At 41.8% G+C, this 21,313-nt stretch overlaps 1 protein-coding gene across 5 annotated transcripts in view; it reads left to right on the top strand.

Annotated features, from left to right (window-relative positions):
* robo1 (roundabout, axon guidance receptor, homolog 1 (Drosophila)) overlaps positions 1-21,313 on the top strand; it is a 233,160-nt gene that overhangs the window by 62,863 nt on the left and 148,984 nt on the right. For 3 of the 5 annotated variants that reach the window (XM_031297575.2, XM_031297573.2, XM_031297572.2), the window contains exon 3: positions 20,429-20,518. The exons of 1 other annotated variant lie outside the window; for it this stretch is intronic. In XM_031297575.2, coding sequence (XP_031153435.1) covers positions 20,429-20,518 — 90 coding nt within the window. Of the gene's footprint in view, positions 1-1,097; positions 1,799-20,428; positions 20,519-21,313 lie in introns of those variants that run through there. One more of the 5 variants, XM_036001486.1, reaches the window with a different exon arrangement.

Genomic DNA, 21,313 nt, shown 5'->3' with positions numbered 1-21,313 from the left:
GAAGCTCAGTCATCTGTGAGGAGCTCGGAGTAGAGTCGCTGCTCCTTTGCGTCGAAAGGAGCCAGTTGAGGTGGTTCGGGCATCTGGTAAGGATGCCCCCTGGGCGCCTCCCTAGGGAGGTGTTCCAGGCACGTCCAGCTGGGAGGAGGCTTCGGGGAAGACCCAGGACTAGGTGGAGGGATTATATCTCCAACCTGGCCTGGGAACGCCTTGGGATGCCCCAGTCGGAGCTGGTTAATGTGGCTCGGTGAGCCGACCCCGGATAAGCGGACGAAGATGGATGGATGGACGTTGATGAACAAGTGATAGCTTTTTTTTGCTCAGTAGTTTGAAGAAACTATGCATAGCTTCTGGATTTACAGGATGTATAGTAACTGTTCAACTGATTTGTAAAGCTGATATGGTTCAAACATCTTTTCTAAATTGTGTTGCAGGTATTCATTTGTAGCAATTGTGATTTAACTGTCGCACACACAACCAGTCAAACCGGTCTGCATACTTGTCTATACAGGTGCATGTTGGCAGGGCATCTAGGTACAACAGTTCTTTTTTGTTTTTGTTTTTATCTAGGAAAGCATTATGTTACAGTAAACTTGCTTCAGTAGTACAGACACATATGTATGTATATATATATATATATATATATATATATATATATATATATATATATATATATATATATATATATATATGCACAGGTTACAACCATTGAGCATAGTCAGGATGTGCGGGTATCCACAATGAGAATACACTCATGAACAAGCATCATGGGCGTGCAAAAGCGCAAGAGCCATTGCACTTGAGAAATTGCCATTCACACCCCCCACGCTTGTCTCACTCAGTCTCTCTCCTCCATATCTCCTTCCCTCCCTCCCTCCTTTACTAGATGCACTCTCTCTCTCTCTCTCCCTCTTTCTCTCTCGCTCCCTCTCTCTCTCTCTCAGACGCTCTGTTGACAAAGTCAAGGCTGCTCTGTAGTGAACTATCTCTGTGATTTATTCCATATTTTCATATCAACACTGCTCTGATCTGAGACGAGTGGTAGGTGGACGTAGAGAGGGGGAGAACGCACTCAGTCACTGCCTGGTGCGGGTGACAAGAGTTGGCTGCTGCTGGATCAGTGATGTGTTGCCATCAGTGTCACCGGTCCACACTGTGACCTGGACAAGTTTTGCTCAGCAAGAGGGAAAAGATTTTGCTTCTTCCTGTGCTATCTGTGCTCATGGGAGCTGTTACTACTGAGCTCAGTTTGGGGCTTTAACCAGGACTTCACTAAATACCTGCCTAATTCCAGGAGGATAAAGAGGAAGAGTGCCGAGAGAGAAAGAAAAAAAAGACCAGATCAATACTACAGAGTGAAGCTCCAGAAATCCAGGCTTACTGTACCTGTTTTCCAATGCTGGTCTGTGAAGCTATTTCCTTCAGAGGGATCATTCCAATCCCCCAGGTGGAGGCAGAGGAGGGGTGTCTGTGGTGAGTGTGTGACACCTCTGGGGTTCAGTGTCGTGGCCCAGGGCTAGCGCTGCCCGGGAAGCCGATTAGGAGGAGGACGTGTTGTTGTAGTTTTGGATCTCTCCATTAAGCTGTGTGAGATATGACTGAGTGTGGGATAGCACTCCCCATGGCCCTGGACTCTTTGCTGTAGCCCCGATGCAAGCTTCAGAGGCCAGCATGGCTGGCAGGCGGATGCCCCTACTGCTGTTGGTGGTGCTGGCGCAGGTGCTGAGTGGAGTCTGTGTGCCAGGGGACGGCTCGGGGAAGTACAAGGGAAGCTGGAGGTGGAAAGGTGAAAGGAGCCGTGAGTAACTCCTCCTCCCTCTGCTACACTTTATTCACTTTGCTTCCTCTTCGCTTCCTTTCCTTGTTCCTCTAGCATTTCTTTCACCATATAAAAATACCAATGGGGTCAAACCTCTTTTCTTCCCTGCACTTTTGTTTTACTATTCTTTTTCAGTTCCTGGACTCTTGAAGTGAGATCAAGAAAGCAGTAAACATTGCGTGCCACTTTGATTACTCTGGTTGCTGTTTGAGTCTCAGCTCATTTCTCTGCGACAGGCACCTGGATATGAGAGTGAAATAAATCGTCTATATGAGGCCAGCGACCTTGGCATGTGTTGCCAGCTTTAAGAGGTATCAATATGTACGTGACTGCGAGAGTGCCTCTCTGCTGTTGGATTTGCTGCGAGTTGCAACTCAGAGTTTATTATCCCTCTCCCTGCGCTCCTCTTTCTCTCAGCATCACTCTAATATTCCTGTATGAATTTCTCTCAGGGTCTCATTCGTAGTCATTAATTGATCAGTGTTGAGTTGTAAAAAGCTACTCAGAGTGATGGGACTGCCTATTTCCTCAGAGTAAAAGCTGAGTGCAGCTCTGACTGAGTTCATTATATATGCTGACACATGAGTGCATGGATGTTAGGAGGAGAGGGGATGTTCAAATGAACCGAGAGCTGCGGTTGTTTCAGGACGTAGCTGCTGCTGTCCTCGGGCTTTTTTTTTTTTTGCTATGGGCTAATAGGATTGTTTGGCATGCCACCACTGCTTGATGCTGAGTGATGAAGTGGGGAGTTTGTCCCTTTGTGTCCATCCCCTCTGTGGAGGTTAAAGGGAGATCGCTATCTTGATACTGTTCCAAGATTAAATGACTGGAATGGGATAGAAGAGGTACTAAGTCAAGCTGGAGCGGGTCCCTTGCCTTCCCAAGGAGACATAAGCTGGTCTCAGGGTGGCACAGAAAGCGATCCCTTTTTCAGTTTAAGATTGCAATGACACTGGAAGTCTTGTGTTAGTGTAATATTTAGCTACTTGAAGATACAATTTCTTATTGTGTAAAGTGGTTTAAAATCCCACAGTTTCGTATCATTACTGTTAATAATGTTTAAGTCAACACAGCTCAAATATGAGTTTCAGTGAACAGTGAACTGGGAGGACATTTAGGGATTTTGGTTTGCTGATAAACAAAATCATGCATTCTACAGTATCTTCAATTGATAAAACTTTTTTTCATATTTGAAAATATTCTATTTGGATTTTTATAGAGAGCATGATGCATATTGAGTGTTTGGCTAGTCCTCCAGCAGAAAATTGTGCTGGGAGACAAAATGGAAGTGAAATGTGAGCTTTTTTACTTCACAAAAACCTGCATCACTTCTGAAAGTACCTCTCCAAAACTCTGTGCACTCTATAAAATATACTATCGAAAGTAAAGAATGACTGACAGCTTGAGCTTTGTCACATATTTTTAGTCGTTCTATACCCTGACCCCGACCTTTTACTCTCGTGCACAAGAGACACTGCTCATACAGTACTTAATACATTCTTCATCAACTTTATTGATAACATCAATCAATTGACAACAAGCGTTTCTATTGCCCAAGTAATACATTCATGGTGTAGTTAGGAGCTCTGTACCATCGTTACCTGAACCAACACCTCTCTGTGAACCTGGAACAGAGAGACTCACACTTATGAACATTAATATGCAGTTACATGTTTCCATCCACTGGAAACACAGGTGTGCCATGCTGCTTTGACTTATAGCTCTGAATCCAGGATCACATTTCAAACATAGAAAGGTTTTCTAACAATGGGCTGGCGTACTCATCGGTGATGGTGCAACTTTAGCTACTAGGTGTTTTTAACTTTATTTAAAGCTGCTATAACCAATATTCCAAATTGATTATAAAAATTGATTAAATGACTACTTGCAGAAGGGGGTTGCTTTACAGCCCACAACCTCACTGTTTTCTCTTACCACTCTCATCAACTCAATGCTATTTACTTATGCTGCAGGCAGCTGTTTCCAGCTGTAAAATAGTGGAGCGCAAAGCCTTCATATGTCATCACTATGAACGTCAACCCTATGAAATGCAAACACATTTATTTAGAAAGATGCTGCATGAACGGGTTCGTATCATGTCGTACAGAAGTTATGCACAACAATTCATAAGATATCCTACAGAATTGTGGCGAGTGCCGGCCACATGACAGTTAAGTTTAACAGTCTTTGCAGTTAACTTTAGCCGAGAAAAGGTTACTGTGGGCCGGGTACAGAGCATGGTGAGGCCCTGGTCATTTAAGCGGCCGTAGAGAGCACCGTGAGGTCCTGGCCGTTTTAGAGGCCGTTGCTGTTAAGTTTAGCCACCAAATTGACTAGTTAAGAAAGATTAGAAAAAAGGTTGTGGTTTGGGTTAAAACACGGGTCTCCTTAAGTAGTACTCCCGGGACACAAACACCCGTTTCCTGGGTGAAGGTCTTATGTTTTCCCCTTAACTTCTTCTGGGACACGAACTCCACTCCACAAACTCCACTCCTCCTCTTTAAAACCCTGTGTTTTACAACCCACCCATACTTCACAACCTCCTCACTACACTGCTTTTATACATCAGCAGTCATTGTGCTGAATACAGTTATGAATACGTGGAATACATACAATTTCCAGTGCATTACTTTTCGTAGCTATATGTACGAATAGCTCATGAGAACATCCTGTAATACAACGCTGGATGTAGTTGGAAAATGTATCCATCTTTATTGCATCCCAGCCCATGTATGATATAATCATCACAACCTTTCTCTTGTTAGTGTTTTCTAATCTCGTCACCTTTACCAACACATAGAAAAAAATGCTTTATCTGTAATAACCACTAAAATGTGATTTCTTTTACCTTTAAAAAATGTGTGTGGGTTTATCTCTCTCGTCTCTTATATTCTGAATGTGGCATGCTGCAGTCTGCACACAAATTTCCATTTGGCAGCACACAAATAATACAGTGATATGCATGAGGGCAGCCTGTGGATATAAGTGATAATGTCACCAGCTATTATGTGCTACCTGAGAATGAATCTCTTCCGCAGTAAGAAAAAAGCAGAGCTCCTCTCTCTGACAGATCCATATCTGCACTTTTATAGTTCATGTAAGCACACAATCTCTATCGCTCTTGTCTCAACATCTCAGACACACACACACACACACACACACACACACACGTACAGGTACACTGGCCAGTACATGAACCCACAGTAGGAGTAATACATAAAGTGGGATTTCTGCATGCGTTTCTGTGTGAGCATCTGGGAATGTGATAAATAAAATATCACATTTTCTATTTTTAGTGACAAGTTGTCTCCTTGAGTCCACACAGCTTAGATATGTCCCTTTCTGCAATCCTTTCCTTAACGTCTGTAACTTTACTTGCTAGATAAATTGAAAGACTACTCAGGAGTGGGTTAGTTGTGTTGTTGCAGCAGATGTACTGACCCCCTTTCAAAGTGACATCATTGTGCATAATTATTACAGTATATTTTCAGTATTCATGCATAAAGATGAGCTTTGGTCCAACTTGTACTTGTACAGAGAGGCCCACCAACCTCGTGCTGTTTGCTGAGGTGTTGGTTCTCGTCTCTGACATAGCCTCATCCTCATGATGGATGAGGAAGATTATAGGATTTACGGCTGATTTACTCTGCACTGGATGCTAATAGAAGCCACAGAAACACAACTGGCTGCCTCTCAGAATTCAATCAAAGTACAAGACACTTTTTTATTTCAGATATATAGAGTACCCAGAGCTTTCCCATGGATATAATTTAAAGTCTTCATATTTTGTTGTGCTTATTACTGCAAGAAAAGTAAATAGAAATGTAGACAGATATAAATGGTTTGTCATTTGTGTGACAAAAGTTTTAGGGCCTGGAAGACTGTCATGGCAAATGATCTAGCAATGTGCAGTTGAGATTATGTTTGTTCTACCTACAGTACAGTAGGGTTTGGCCTGGATAAGTCTGTGGTTTAATTTGCCTGAATGAGCAAATTTGTGCTTTGTGTTTGCAACTGTACCAACACTACCATTGTAAATATCAGTTTTAGCTGTAGACATATTTTCCATGAGAGTTGCACATGCAGGGAAGTTATCTCATGTATCTAATAGATGGCAACAGTGACATGGCGTTGGAGGGACTAGATGAGTGCTAATGAGCTGTGGACTGAATCCTGTGGTTAGGGTCAGAGGCCAGATGGAGTCCAGACAGTCGGAACCACAGACACATCAGAAGCATAGCCCAAACCAGTTCACCTTCAGACAAGACAATTATTACACATGTCTGTGTAAGGCATGTATGATGCCCATCACTTGCCCTTCCATATCTAATAACTGAAAACATCTAATCTTAGTTGATTTTAAAAACCTGTTAATGTTAAATTATTCATACTTGCCCTCTAATTTACCATGAGAGGTGTTAATGAGCACCAGTGCCCAGATGTTTCCTTTTTTTCTTGGGATAATTCTTTACTTCCTTCGTCTAAGCTCTGTTCTTCATCACGCCTTTCCCATTTCTCTCTATCCAAGGATTTTTTTTTTTTTAATTAGTTAACAATAAGCGGAGAATCTCAATTACTGCATGTCACAAAGTCAGGAACAAGGCTGTGGAAGGTCGATTAGTGGTATGATGGGCTGGGTAAGGGGAGAAGGTGCAGATGTTATCAGGGCATGCCTTGGGGTCAGTATCTGAATATTCATCTCACCACAATAAGTGCAGTAAGTGCAATAAATGTAAGGCGCAGAACTCTCTCATTATTTGTAGACAAATAAGAAATATTTTTGTTGCACTTTGACTTTGACATCTGATAATGCATTACCTAAGTCTGTTTTGTTTCTTGCACACTTTAAAATCCTGCACAGCAAGTCTCTGTATTCTATTTTAATGGGTATTGTGCAAAGAGACACAGCCCTTGGGTGTTTTGTTGCATTCACGTAAAGGAAAACCACCTCGTATGCTATGAATTATGAGAAGAATTGAAACCTTTTAGCAGAGAGAAGTGAAAAAACAGGTGGACAGTGATCAGACATGGTCCATAAATATGGGGCTCTGACAGGCGTGGGCAAGAGTGAAAGCACAGGGATCCGGGATTCTGAGGATATGTAGGATCAAGGGTCATTAAGTGCTGAGGCAGGTCTTCAGAGGTTAAAAATCAAAAGGTACCACTCCTCCGACTCCTTGATGTTTTATTTCTCCTTTTTCACGCCACTTTCCCTTCAACAGTTTTACAGCCAAATGTTTACGCATACAAACGCCCTGGTTTCCACATCTGGATCTGAGACATAAAATGAAAAATAAAATGCAAAGAAAAAGAAACACATACTTTTACTTCACTTGAACTTGTCATTTGTATTCTGTTTTAGTCCTTACACCCCTTAGGTTGACGCCATTCACTTAGTAAACCTTATACCATTCTGGGCATTTCTGTTTGCTTCCATGCTGAGAAAGTGTTTCACATTTGCAATTGCATTTGCATAACAGCGTGAGACCACATTCATATGCGTTTAAAATTGTTGGAGATGATATTAAGTGGCTGCTATTTCATTTATTTATTTATTAGTCCATATTGGCTGCTGACTCACATATTGGTTGTGTGTAAAAAGCAATGCATAATGCCATTTATTATAACTAATGTAAGGATAAGGTTTCAGTAAGGTGTGTGTAAATGTGATGGAATAAGGTGTTCTTGAGGTTAAGGTTGCTTTTTAAATATTAAGCGTAAAGTTGAAACAAGTTTGGGAAGCTGGTGTTTGGTTAGCACAGTACCATAGGCTGTAAATTGCAAAATTGTGTTTATGAATAAAAACAATTACTATACTATTACTACTAATTACTAAACTAAAAATGACTTTCTAATGTTGTAATTATTGGAATTAGCTACCAAACAATGATATGCTGCCTTTTATGGCACCAAATTTAAGCAGATGAAGCTAAGGTTGATAAATAACTGTTCCTATAGTGAAGAAACAGAAACAAAGACATAATCAAATGTTAATTAATGTAGCATCCATTCCTCCAGTTTGGTGATTTTCTCCATGTGAAACAGTTAGCGGTGTTTGCGAGTAGGAAGCCGGTGAAGGATCATGTTTATGGCTGCACTGGTAAATCATACTGGTTGGTCAGGGTTTTCTTAGTCCCACATTGCCAGACCTTCCTCCACAGCGCTGCGGAGGAGGGTCTGGCTAGTCCACACAGCATTCTGGGATGGGAGAAAAACATGCTCTGGTTTATTGGCATTTCTTTAAACCAATCACAATCGTCTTGGGCAGTGCTGAGCTCCGGACCGAGCCACAGTGTTGCTGCAAAATAGTCTCAGGAAGAAACTTGTTTTGGTGGAACATGTGTACATTAACAAGTAGTTTTAGTCATGCAACAGAAAAGTCAGATTGGACAGATAGTCTAGCTAGCTGTCTGGATTTACCCTGCAGAGATCTGAGGAGCAGTTATCCATAGTCCTCACAAATCCACTGGAGGTTAGAACGCCAACACAAAGACAGAGGAAGGTAACTGACATCCGGCTTAAATGAGGGACATACGGCGGAATTTCCGGCGGCACCGGAACAATCCCGGAAGTGGAACGTTGTCGATATGCATGGTGAAGCCTCACGTTGAAAAGTGAAGAGAATACCTGGTTGTCTACACCCTCACCCGACCAACAGTGTAGTCAGCAGTGACAAGAACTGCAGTAAATGTGAAGTGAGCAGGTAAATGGGAAAGGTGAAAATGTGGGTAAAAAAAACCCAATTAGACAAATGAGAACACACATCATATGTTTGCCCTTCTGGTAGTACAAAAAGTAATCTTCAGGTTTCTTTAGCTATACTCTTCCTGCCATTTTTTAAAAGAAATACTCACGTTAAAATATTCACGTTTGACAGAATGAGTTCAATTTAAAGTGCAGTTTGTCGGCTCTTTCATTACCATTTTCGCTGATGAGACAGCCTTTTCTTTTGGCTTCCTGAAATACATACTGTAGGGCACTCAGACATAAATGCATGCATATAGGGCAGCCAGTCTGTCTGGCTGACAGCAGCAAAGTCTTCCATCCAACCACAGCAAAGCTGTTTACCATCCGAGACAGAAATCAGCTGGGGCCTCTGTTTTCCCTTTACTTCCCTGATGAAGTGGTAATTACAGGAGAGGCCTCACACCTCCGGACAGCAGACCATCTTTACGCTCAAGGCATCGTGTTGTAAGCCTGTCTCAGACACATTTTGGTCACGTCATTGACCAGAGGCATCATGGCTGAGAGTTGCACAAGTGGAGGTTTATGAGCAAGAAATGGTCCAATAGGGACTGGGGGAATTCCTGCTGTGTGATTGTTGCACTTGGACCAATTTGTTGTGATCACTGATGGAAATTCTATATAATTGTAATGGAAGACCTTTATTTATCTATCTGTGGAGAAAAAAAACTTTAAAGTAGCAACTGCAGCTTTCATTTTATGTGAAGGATTGTGTTGTTCCTTTTTTATACCTTTTTTCACAATCCTTGGGCTTTTAGAACCCTTTCCCTGAATAAACAAAAACATATTTTCTCCCACAGAATGGTTTTGGAAATCAGCTTAATAGCTATTCCAATTCTGCCTGTCCGCATGGCTTCCGTAGTGGCAGATCCACATCAGTGTAAGCACAATCCAGCTGTGTCAGTGGTTGGTCTTCCATGGTGGGAACTGAGAAGGCCTTCGCATCAACATCCCTCCGTCGCTGACACAGCATTTGCACACATCATTTGCTCACAACAATCCCCAGCTCTGTCTACCAGCATCCGCACGGTCATGATGGAAATACATTCCTCACAAAACACTGGTTAACTGTGAGCTTGTGTTTTGCATCTGTGTGGAGATATTCAAGCCATCTGTTTCCACAACACAGACAGGAGATTTTTCTTTGGGTTTGAAGTCGACGTCAATTGGCATCAGTAAAGGGAATGCAAGATCCAAGGTTGGGTATAGATTACAGTGGTAATGTTCAATTGAGCTTCATTCTCCCCATATGTGGCAGTCTCAGAATTACACTTCATGGTGTCCTATCTCCAACAGGTCCATGTGAATTTCTCAGCTTTGCCTCTATTTTAACATTTTTAAAGTTGCTGGAAATAACTATTAAAATGTATGGCATCGTCTTGCTGTAACAATGCTTAACTCTATTATGCCAAGATAGAAATATATTGCTGACTTTTATGAGTGCAGTGTGAATAGGAGGAGCAATCAGAAATCACCCACAACTTATGAGTCGGTGAGAGGCCAGCCATGGCGGCGGCACTAATCAGCACTAATGAAGACTGGCAGTGGGGCCTCACACCATAAAACCTAAAACGAGCCCCTCTTATTAATTTGCTAATTGAAAATCTGGAATGAGACAAGGTCAGTGTTATTTTACTGAACGGTCTCTTTGGTATCTTCACTTTGAAAAGACTGTGGGTAAAAGACGACTGGTGATTATCCAAAGTAGCATACATTTGATAATTTGGCCACTGCATTTTGTTGTGTTTGCATATGTAATTTTTCTTCTTTTTCTTCTAAAATGCTGGAGCTGTTCAGCATTGAGAATACAGCACTGTTGCAGGATAAAAGTGAAACGGCACAGAAATCGTCCCACACCACATGAAGGCACTATTGGACATATTACCACCAGATGTCTGACACAATGGCATTCGTTTCCCCCCTCCATAGCACTCTTGAACGCATGAATGTAACAAAAATGTTGTTGGTGTCTTTTATGATTTACAATGCCATGGATTTATTGGAATAAAGCATGAAGAGTTGCAATAGACGTTGTATTGTGTGCAAACAAATTACTACCTCAACTTTCAAGGACAGAATGGCTAGTTTCTTAGGAATAAAAGAGCACTTTTTTTCATGTGTCCAAGCTTAACACAAACAGATGGCAATGTAATACCCTGCAGTGTAGCACATCAGTCCATAGCTGCAATCCAGAGAGTCACCTGCCACTAATAAATTTGGCTGATTTTGTGTGGTGAAGGGGTGACAGAAGGGAGGGCTGTTTGAGGCCTTGACAGGAGGTGTGGAGAGTTGCACTTTGTCTTTTGTTGCATTTCTTGCCTTTTCGGGATTTACGATCTGCTTCTCACAGCCTCTGGCCCTTGGGTGCCTTGGCATTCCCACGTGTCATGTGACACTACTGCTTTGTAGCGAGCAAAAGTCGTTATGACCGAGAAGCCCGTTGCCGGGTTTATTCGACACTAGTAGTTCTTGGAAAATTACTAATATTAAATTGTTTCTTTGGGTAATATGAGCAGGTATTTCTTTATTTCAGGAGTTACTGATGTAAAAGTAAACATCAAAGGAAATGTTTAATTTCCCCATGAAGATGATCAGGGCATCAGTGTGACACAAGAAGAGCATATAAGATAACCGTTGACTCAACTGCATTTTGAATCATTTTGACAGTGACTCTGAATGTTATTTAGGGATAATCAAGATAAACAAAACTTTTTATAGTCCCATCTGAGGCCACTCTTGATATCATTTCCATATGAATTATGGGCTTGGAAGTCACAGCTGGTATCCATCCGTTTCCACACATACACACTTGCAGATGACTAATTCTACCGTCTATATGCCGAATGCAGAAAGACTTTTTGCTCTTCACAGAGGCCGACTTATCTTACATTGATGATTGTCATAATGAAACATATAAATGAAGTAGAGGGTTAATAAATATGGTGAAAGATATATTTCATCGAGAATGAATTGTGTAAATCTCTTTGACGGGATTTAGTCCTGAAATGAGTTAGAGCAAATGTGTGATGAAATATGAATTGTTTTATAACCTATAATTATGTCATCACATGAACACCCTCTGGCATATGTCGGGTGGAAACAAGCTTTGATTTAATGAGGTGACAGTTGGACGGATGCTGTTTTAAAGGTATATTTAAGGTCATATTGTCAGCAGCCATATATATACCATATTATTTAGTCATTTTCATACCTTGGATTTGTTGGATTGATATATTTTTCTAAAATCCTCTGGACATTTTCAAAAATGTGCCCTTGTCTGCTTTACAAGTGTTTCTCTGAATTCCACAGGGGAAATATATGGCTTAACCTGTCAGGAAACACACAGTCAGTTCACACATTGTAAATCTTGATCCCGCCTTCATCCTGAAGAATTTGGACTCAAAACTTGCCTTAGGTGATACTGACTACATTTCCTTCATCCTAAGCCTTTTTTCACTCGACAACTTAATGCATTTCTGTATATTTTAACACATCATTTGTCTTTCTTTTAGCGCAACACAACTATCCTGCCAATGCCAAAGATTTTTCTTTAACAACAGACAAGACCATGGATGGGTCTAATCTCAGCTGGCTTACCAACAACCTCTCATACATTCCTTTCCAGTGACTTAGTGGATGTTTGAAATGCTGATCCCTGGGTTTTCTGGAATAAAATGATATCACAAATTGTGCATGACTGTTTGACACACTTGAGAAGTGTCTAACTATCCCTATCGGTGTCACATAAACCAAAATCAAAGCCATGCCACAGGCTTGCTGACATTTCATCCTTGTTCCCAGCTGTAAACTGCTGTAACTTAGAATAGGACAACAAAAGAAGAGCGATGCTTGTCATGTTAGCCCGCAGATTTGGACCGTCTTCATGGTTCCCTTGTCGTCTCACCAAGTACTTTGCACATCTGTGGACATGTAGCAAAGAGCACAGAGATCCTGGCACAGCCTCTGCTACCTAAGTTGGCAGTATTGATCTGGCTGTCTACTTAGATTGTTAGCTTTCTCTTTAGGAGTGCTGAGAAACTGGCTTCATGCCTGCAATGTTCTCACCACACATCTTCTCAGGGCCTCATTTCCATCTCCTCTAATCAGAACTCGGCATATTGAGAGCATAAGTTGGTTTATCTGCAGTCTCTAATTGGACTGTGAATAGTTAGCTAGTGTGCTCCAGTAAATTAGCATACACATGTTACTCCCTGACAAGCACCAATCCGTGGTGGAATGAGAGTGTGTATGTGTGTGTAGTCACAGGGCGAGAGAGGCTGGGAAAGGGAGATAAGGCTGCTGTTTGTTCAATTTGCTTGACCTCAGTTTAGATTGCGACTAAACTGTGACACAGGCAATCACAGAAAAATGAACAAAATCATTACCTTGAAGTCATTTGCAAACTGTCGTAAGTCGCAAAGTACCTTGTTTGCATGTTTATGAACAACAACCACAGAAGCGCTATGTATTAGCTTTATAATGAGCACTAGTTTTAAGCTTTCCCATTAGAAAGTTACTGGAAACACCCCTATATATGAAGATGACAAAAAAACTGTAGTTCTTTATTGGCTCTATTTGTTTTTTTTTTTAGCTCTTTGGATGTCAGTTGGTCAGTCCACCACTGCCAGTCTGAAATATCTCAATAACTATGGGACGGATTGCCATGAAAATTTGTCCAGACATTAATGATCCCCAGATGAAACATCCTAATGACTTTGATGATCCCACGACTTTTCATCTAGCAACACCATGAGGTTGACTTTTGTGTAATACCTCAATGACTATTGGATGTAAAGTACTGACATGAATGCATGGCAAGATTTGATACAGGCATTCGTGATCCTCTCAGGATGAATTGTTATAACTTTGGTGATTCCCTGACTTTTCATCTAGTGCAATCATCAGGTAAACATTTTATTTTGGTCAATTCTTTGGTGTATGACTACATATTCTCCAATGGCAGCTCTATTGTCTATTGTGTTTTTAGTAGAGTACAGGTCAGGAAGAAGCCACAGTGTGAAGCAATAATTGCCTGTCAGTGGAGCTATTCAGCAAACATTGCCAAACTGAGACGCATTTACTGTTTGCTCATGTGTTTTGACCATAACACAGCTTGAGAGAAGAAAGAGATGAATAGGTGTGCCTAGTGTGAACTGAAAGCCGGGTGTCATCACATCAAAGACTGTGAAGGATATTCATATTTTCCTCCCTCTGGAGCTCTAATTAAAAACTTTCAGAATTCCCCTTGGCTCATGGTAATGGCACTAACAGCGTAGAGACATTTACCAGGTACTGAGGGCAAAGCTGAACTCGGGATGATAAGCAACTATCAAGTTTACATCTTTGTTAAAAAAATTACCGTAATGTTACTCCAACCTTACAGTCAAAATGTCAGTACATAAACAAGTTTGGGAGTCATGAGTCAAGTGGTTACGGTGACATTTTCTCCTTCAAAACAGTTACCACTACTTTGAAATATATCTCATTTAACTATAAAAGCTCAAGTGAAATTTTTCCTTGTGCCTGGAAAATCAGCCTTTGTCATGGAGCAGCTCCAGAAAATGTTGCTGGGAGGGTTGACAGATTGGAGGCTTGATTTTTGGTCCCTAGGTTTGGGAAAGAATTGTCCACATTAACATATTAATGGAGTTTTCAAAGATTATACAAAAAACATATGTGAATTCAGTTTGAACGCTCTTTCCTTACCCTTTGTGTGTGTGTGTGTGTGTGTGTGTGTGTGTGTGTGTGCGCGCGTGTGCGCATGTGTTTAGAGCACATGTGCCTGATTAAGCAAATCGAAGAGCAAGGAATGGTACCATCGTTGTAGTTTGTCATTAATATGCCACAGCCTTGAAATGAGGTCTAAATTATTTGCTCCACTGCTCTCTCTACTCATTTGCCCTAATCATAAGCCACCAGTTTCTCATATACATGATTCCCCCTCCCTCTGTCTCTTATCGTCTTTGTAATTGGGTTAGTTAAAAAGGATGGTGTTTTTTTTTCAGAAGTAGGACAAGAGAAAGTATCAGAAAACAAGTATTAGCTGTCATTACTCAGTTCGCCCCCACATGCAAATAAACCTCATGTATTTGAGGGGAGTGCGCGCTAGAGAACTTGGAAGAAGCGGGTATTGTCGTGAGGGCGGCTGTGGTGGTGTGGATGCTGACAAGCTGCTTATGAGTCATGACCATGAGCTGCAGATCAAACTGATGCATAACAAGCATTTAGAAGCGGTTCACCTTGGCACTTTAAATCCTTAAACAACCTCATTTTTTTCCTCACCTAAAAGACGTCTCTCGCACTCTCTCTCTCTTTCCGTCTCCATTCCTTCAATCGGTCTCTCTCTGAGCCAAAAAGTATTTCAGAGTCATAGTGATGGACATCTGATGGACATCTGGAATTTTGCTAGCTTGGAGGATGCTTACCTCAGCTCCACAGGGATATGAGAGCAAGTTCAGGCTCCTCACAGGCTTTGAACTTATTTGGCATCAGTGTTGTTAAACAAAGCTGAGAAGCGAAGTTTCAAGTAGGCATGATAATACGCGTTACGTAATGTAAAGGTGTGGGAACGAGATATCCGTGGAAAGTGTTTCACAAAAGCCCTTCTTTCAATTGAGCATGCTCACCAGATACTTTACAATGTGAGCTGCTAACTCACCATGTGTCTGCTTGGCACTGAGCAAATTGCACAGAAGTTCAGTCAAGTGACCATGCAATATTAAGCTCCATTTAAGCCAATCAGCGCTATTTGTCCTGGAACTGTCTCTCTGTTTTTTGTGGTTGGTTGCTGATGCCCTCCAAGCATATCTATCACTAAGTCAATTGGCACATATTTCTTCTCTGACATTAACTTTTATTTAACCATAATCAACCAATCATGCGTTCAGAGATGAGTCACATTCCAACCTTGAGGATTGATGTGTGTGTTTTTACTGTGGGTTTTGTAACCAACGAAACCGTGTTTGGGAAGAGATACAGTTCACACGGCAGCAGTGTAACTGTCAACAAAGAAATCCTGTGTGCATCCATTAATTCACAAACTGGCAAGTCTGATTAAAATGGCTATGTGTTTGTCATTGCACTGATGAGTCCTCCAGCTGGAGCAATGAGCTGTAACACTGTAACTGTTAAGTACATCAGAGGGTTTTGTGGAAAATATCTGCAAAATCTGTTGATGTTAACATTCGCTTAAATTTGCTTTTCACTGCAGTTCACCCATGGGAACAAATATAGTCCTAATTATTGCAGTTTGTCACTGTCACTATCGAGGCTAGAATATTATGTTGAAAACATAATAGCAGTGTGTAAAATTAAACTGGTGCTGGGACATAATCACATTTTGCTATTTCTTCTACTCATTCTCTCAGTAACACACACAAACACAAACCAAGTCATACTCATATGGCATACTAATAAGTCAGTCTTTCTTTTTTTTACTGGTTGATAAATTGTATATTAATCCTTGGTCACGGCATAGGCAACCATAATGTGGACGTAAAAGGACTTTTTTTTATTGCCAGGGTCTTAGCAGGGTCTGGCAGTGTGACCTAAAACATATGCAGTAATGATACATATCATGGTATAAAAGTTTTTTCCTTGTACGTGATGTATAATATGGTACACAACTCTGGCAAAGTAATTATTCTGTGCCTGGAGTTAAAGGTATCATCAATTAGCTATTAATATATTTTACAGTGGAGGCAGTATTTCATACGTGACGAAACGTATGACGAAAATACGTGTCGTTCTGCAGACCTGATGCCAACGTGTGTGTGTGTGTGTGTGTGTGTGTGTGTGTGTGTGTGTGTGTGTGTGTGTGTCTGTCAGTCATTTGCTTCCCTTTTTAACACAGCTACCGCACAACTTAGTGACTTAGAGTGTTTTATATGTAATACTGCATATCCAGGGTTATTCTTGTCTTTAAAGAATAGTTTGACATTTTGGGAAAATGCTTATTCACTTTCTTAGAGTTAGATGAGAATCAATGCCTCTCTCTTGTGTATATGGTACATATTAAAGGGGTGGTTCCGAATTTTGGACATAGGACCTCATTTCCAAGTTAGCCAGTGTGTTATTTATCAGTGGAGATAGTTTTCAACACTTTTCATCCAGTCCTTCCAGTTGCAGAGGTGCTAGGCTAGCGTAAGTCAACAGTATCTGCTAGCCTGCCACTAAAATCTTACCCACACAGTACACCTGAGGCCAATAAATTATAATGCCAGACTAAGCCCCTCCCCCCACAAGGGCGAATGAATGCATGGGCATGAGCAGTGATTGACACGCAGTTAGACACCCCCCCTGGCCCTGATTGGTGCATCTGAACAGGGAGCGGTGGATTTTTTCAAATCACACTACTGGCTGTAGGTGGTGCCAGAGGAGCCAGATTTTTTTATTTTTTTATTTCCTGCTTCATGTAGTTCTACTGGAACATAGTAGTTTCAACAAATATGACAGAAAGTTAGTTTTGTAAGTCTTACCTACTGCACCTTTAAATGTGGCTGTTGCTGCTTAAGAGTTACAGCTATTTTAGGAGTTATAGACAAAAATGCTTCTCCACTTTGACTTCTTCCTTTTCTTTTTTCCTGCAGCAGTGTGCACTCACTGCATATGTATTATCTCAAGGCCTGATTAAAACTCCATTAGTCATGCAGAAAACAAAGAAAGTGCAATCAAAATGGAAATGAGTGTAATGGTTTTTTTTGTACGGTTTGTCTTCTTTTGTCTGTCTTCAATAATTGCGAGCGCTATTGAATCCAGGTTCAAACTGATTAAGATACTTTGAAGATGGTGTTGGGTTGTACATGAAGGAGCAGGGACCTCATTTAAATGTTCAACTTTCAGAATGCAGTCCACTAAAGAAAGAAGTGAAATCTTTCAAGTCGGCTTTGCCCCACAATTGACTTTCTTGTTGGCTGTTCATATTTTCTCTGTCATCAGACAAAAAGTAAACAGATGTTAGGGCAGAGCATTTTCCAAGAAACCAATTGAATCATTGAAAACTGCTTTAGGTCATGTTACAGAACTATGCTGCCTCTCTGATCTGGCTGTGTGAAGTAACTTGTCCTACAGCAAACAATCAGTCAGTCCTGTTAACAAGTCCCACAGTCAGACTCCCCACACTCATCATTTTAAGTCCCATCCATCACTTTATACAGGCTGCCAGGGCCGGAGCGCTGCTGCCAATACATGACAAGATAACAACGAGACAACAGCTAGCCTCTCCGGGTTCTTCTTCTACATCTATTAGGAGCTCCCGTCGTTTGTCAAACTAAACATTCTTGACTACAGGGGCAATAAGGTAGACATCAGGTTTATTGCCATGTCAGGTTGTACAGGGTCTTGTGCTGATTGGATCCACATAGCCACAGTGTTGCAAACATCCACTCAAGTCAAATCTAGTTAGAGGATACTTCATAATTTATGACTACAGTATAGAAACAGGGCCGAAAGCCTGCAGTGGCACCCTGTGGATTGATCCATGAAGAAAGGCCTGTGACCCAGAAAAGAGGACATGCTCTCATGTTTGAGAAGGGCTCGGGGCCAGGACTTATAGTCTGGGGCCCAGGAGGAATGACTGGAGGGGGGCAGGCCTGCCTTTGTATCTTTTGGTAAGCAGTTGCTTATCTGCACATGTGCCAGATTAATTAGGCAACAGGGGAGCTGGGTACACTGTTGAGGTTTAAAGCGGGTAGTGAGGCAACATTGGGGTCCCGACTTTCTGATGCCCCAGGGGCAGCTGGGTACACCACCTGTTAATGAGCTCTGAAGTGGTCTCTAATTGGACCTCTGACTGTGGACCACACAGGGCATCAGACAAAGGAAGTGTCCACATGAAGACATAAATAGCAGAGACAGTATAGGCTTGAGGGCAAGATATAGTTAGCAGAATATACTTATCCTAATGGTATTATTTACATGGATTAAATTGTATTATTAGTTTTGAAGAGGACTCTACCATTTATTAAGTGCCTTTGTCCAGAATGAACTTTAATCTTCATTTATATTAATATGTATTCAGCTTCGATGATACCACTATGTTCAGCTAATCAGTTTGTCAAACTATTGTGTAAACATTGGAAGACATACTCCTTATACTTTGTATTTGATTTGGTTTGTACATGGTTGTTAGGGTTAGTAGCATGTGTACTTTTTGCAAGAAGAAATAGTAAAAGACTCCTTGTTTTCAAACATCTTTGTATTTCGATATTTGTTCCAGCCTATAACTGCTGTCAGTGCCAAGATGTTGCATTTTCTTCTTAATTTGTCTGGTTTGAAGAGATTGAAATCACACTACATATATCTGGTGTCATGCTGTAAGTGTCAGACAGTACTCTGCTTGATGTCTGTGTTTCTTCATGTCAAGCGCATCCTCATCTCATGCCTTATGTGTATCATTGCACTTCATTCATCTGCATGACTCTGAGTAACCTATGTGCTTATTTTGTGTGACTCAGAGGCTCTGCTCTCCTGTAGTGTTGTCAGTCAGACACTGCTGTTTGGATAAACAGACAGGTGGAGAAGTGCCACATAATAGATTTGGCCCAGCATGAGGCCCTTTAACTGTCACACTAATTTGCAGCACTACAGGAGCAGCAGGGGGGACATGATCACTGTATTTTGAATCTGTCTTTTTTTGTGTATTGACTACTATTGATGAGATCAAAACTGTTGTAAAGTGGGATTTGGGGTCATGACTGTGTTTGAAAAGTCTGCATAGATTTGTGCTGTCAGTTCTCCTATGGTGGGAGGAGCAGATGAAGTGACGGGTCACCCTCTTCTTCACACTCCGGTGATCTAAAGCACTCTCCGATGAACAATTCTGTCGACCCTTCTGCTGTTTATCAGAAGTGATGCCAGATCTCATTGAGGAAACAGATACTTCCGACAGACTGCCACTCAGTTAGCTAAAGGGGTTGGATGCTCTTTGATTATGATTCCTCTTTCCTCCCCACCTCAACCACCCGGCCCATATTAACCTTTTGTCAGTGGACCACAAAGAGAATGGGATGGCCGAGCCTGATTTATTTCACACAGAGCCATCATAAGGCCACAGTTGGCCTCCCTTGTCCCCCATACGCCATGTCTCCTGGCCCTCTTGGCCTCTCTTTTTCTCGCCACACCACCCCCCCCCCGTCCCTGTCCCGCCCTCACACCTCCTGTCGCACACACTCAACCTGTCACTCCACAGAAGACACAGGCACAAAGACGGGCCCAAATCAAAAGCAGCTGATTAGTAATTAATGGTGCGTCATTGTATTTGCATCAGGACTGTGTGCACGGTGTGCATGTGTGTGTGTGTGTGTGTGTGTGTGTGTGTGTGTGTGTGTGTGTGTGTGTGTGTGTGTGTGTGTGTGTGTGTGTGTGCGCATGTAGAGTGGCGTTGTCATTCATGCAGTGTGCCCACGCCCTCCCTCCTCTGTCTGCCCATGTGCTCTCTTAGGGGTGCAGCTACTTATGGCTATGGATACGGTAGAGATGACTCTGTCTTTCACCCACACACTTACACTCAAGCCCAACACAGGACAACATAACAACTCTCCTGCTGAGCCCAGGGAAACAAAGCTGGAGACTGAGTCAACTGATGGATCTATACCCAACCACTGATTGACTTGTGTCTGAAATTATCATTTTGTTTCCCCCAGACACACCTGGATTAGATTGTGGGTGTTTGGTTGTTTACTGCAATGTGGGTGTTTGGATTCTCCAGCCAGAGACAGAGTTTACAAGGATGGAGCCCGGCACTTCTGTGTGCGTTCGCTCTCTGCTTGTGTCAAGGATGCAGAGGGCTGGAGGTTTGGACCGTGGGTGGGGGAAGTGGGCAGAATGCGTCTGGGTTCTCAGTCCCTGTGGTGTTATTGTTGACAGAGACGGGAGTCGCTCAGGATGGGGCCAGCGAAGGGGCAACACCAGCTCCCACCACCGAACATGAGGATGACAACTCTTTGGGCTACACAGGTACTGCTGCTGCTTTCTCATGATACTTCATGTGTCCTTGCATACATACATACCACTGGGAAATGGTGAAGAAATGACTTAGGCTTATTTAGTACATTGGATCAAACTTCTTGATTAAAGTGCACTGAAACAGGATACCGTTTTCAGATTTATAGACTTCAAGCAAAGCAAAGCATGTGTTGTATATAACAGGTATACAAACATGTTGTATATAAGCCCTTTATTGAAAAAAAGGTATCAAAGGCATTAAAAAATGCACTTTGGGAGCCAATTGTTTACATTTTCCTAAACAGAAATCCCCCCACAGTTGAAAATTCTTTAAACTGAATAAATAAGCTTCAATGTTAGAAAATAGTTTCCACGTGTTTCCATGGTAAATATATATTCAATCATGATCTTCATGTTGTGACTGCTGCTTAGAGTTTCACAGTTTTGAGTGTTGAAAGAGGAGAATTGTGGGAGAAGTAGGCACAGAGCGCCACTCTAAATGTTCATGGAGCCGATATCTCCTCAGACCACAGAGCTCTGTAGGGAAATGAAGCACCGGAAACGGGGTCCTCACCTGAGGGACCCCAGGACTGGCTCTCATATACCTGAGCACACACAAAGGATTCAGGTCTGGAGAAAATTAGTGATGACGCATGTTTTTTATTTATTTTGGGGCTCTTTCCCCAGAGTGATTGTAAAAAGTGTTCTCAGTGTGTTATCCCAGCGAGGAGTACCTCCCTAGGTGATTTACTGGACCTCACACAGCTTCAGGAAATCTTGTGCAGAAAAAGGAAGTCCAAATTAGCT

The sequence above is a fragment of the Sander lucioperca genome, chromosome 5 (assembly GCF_008315115.2).
Source record: "Sander lucioperca isolate FBNREF2018 chromosome 5, SLUC_FBN_1.2, whole genome shotgun sequence".
NCBI classification, from domain to species: domain Eukaryota; kingdom Metazoa; phylum Chordata; class Actinopteri; order Perciformes; family Percidae; genus Sander; species Sander lucioperca.
This window is presented reverse-complemented; position numbering and strand designations above follow the sequence as displayed.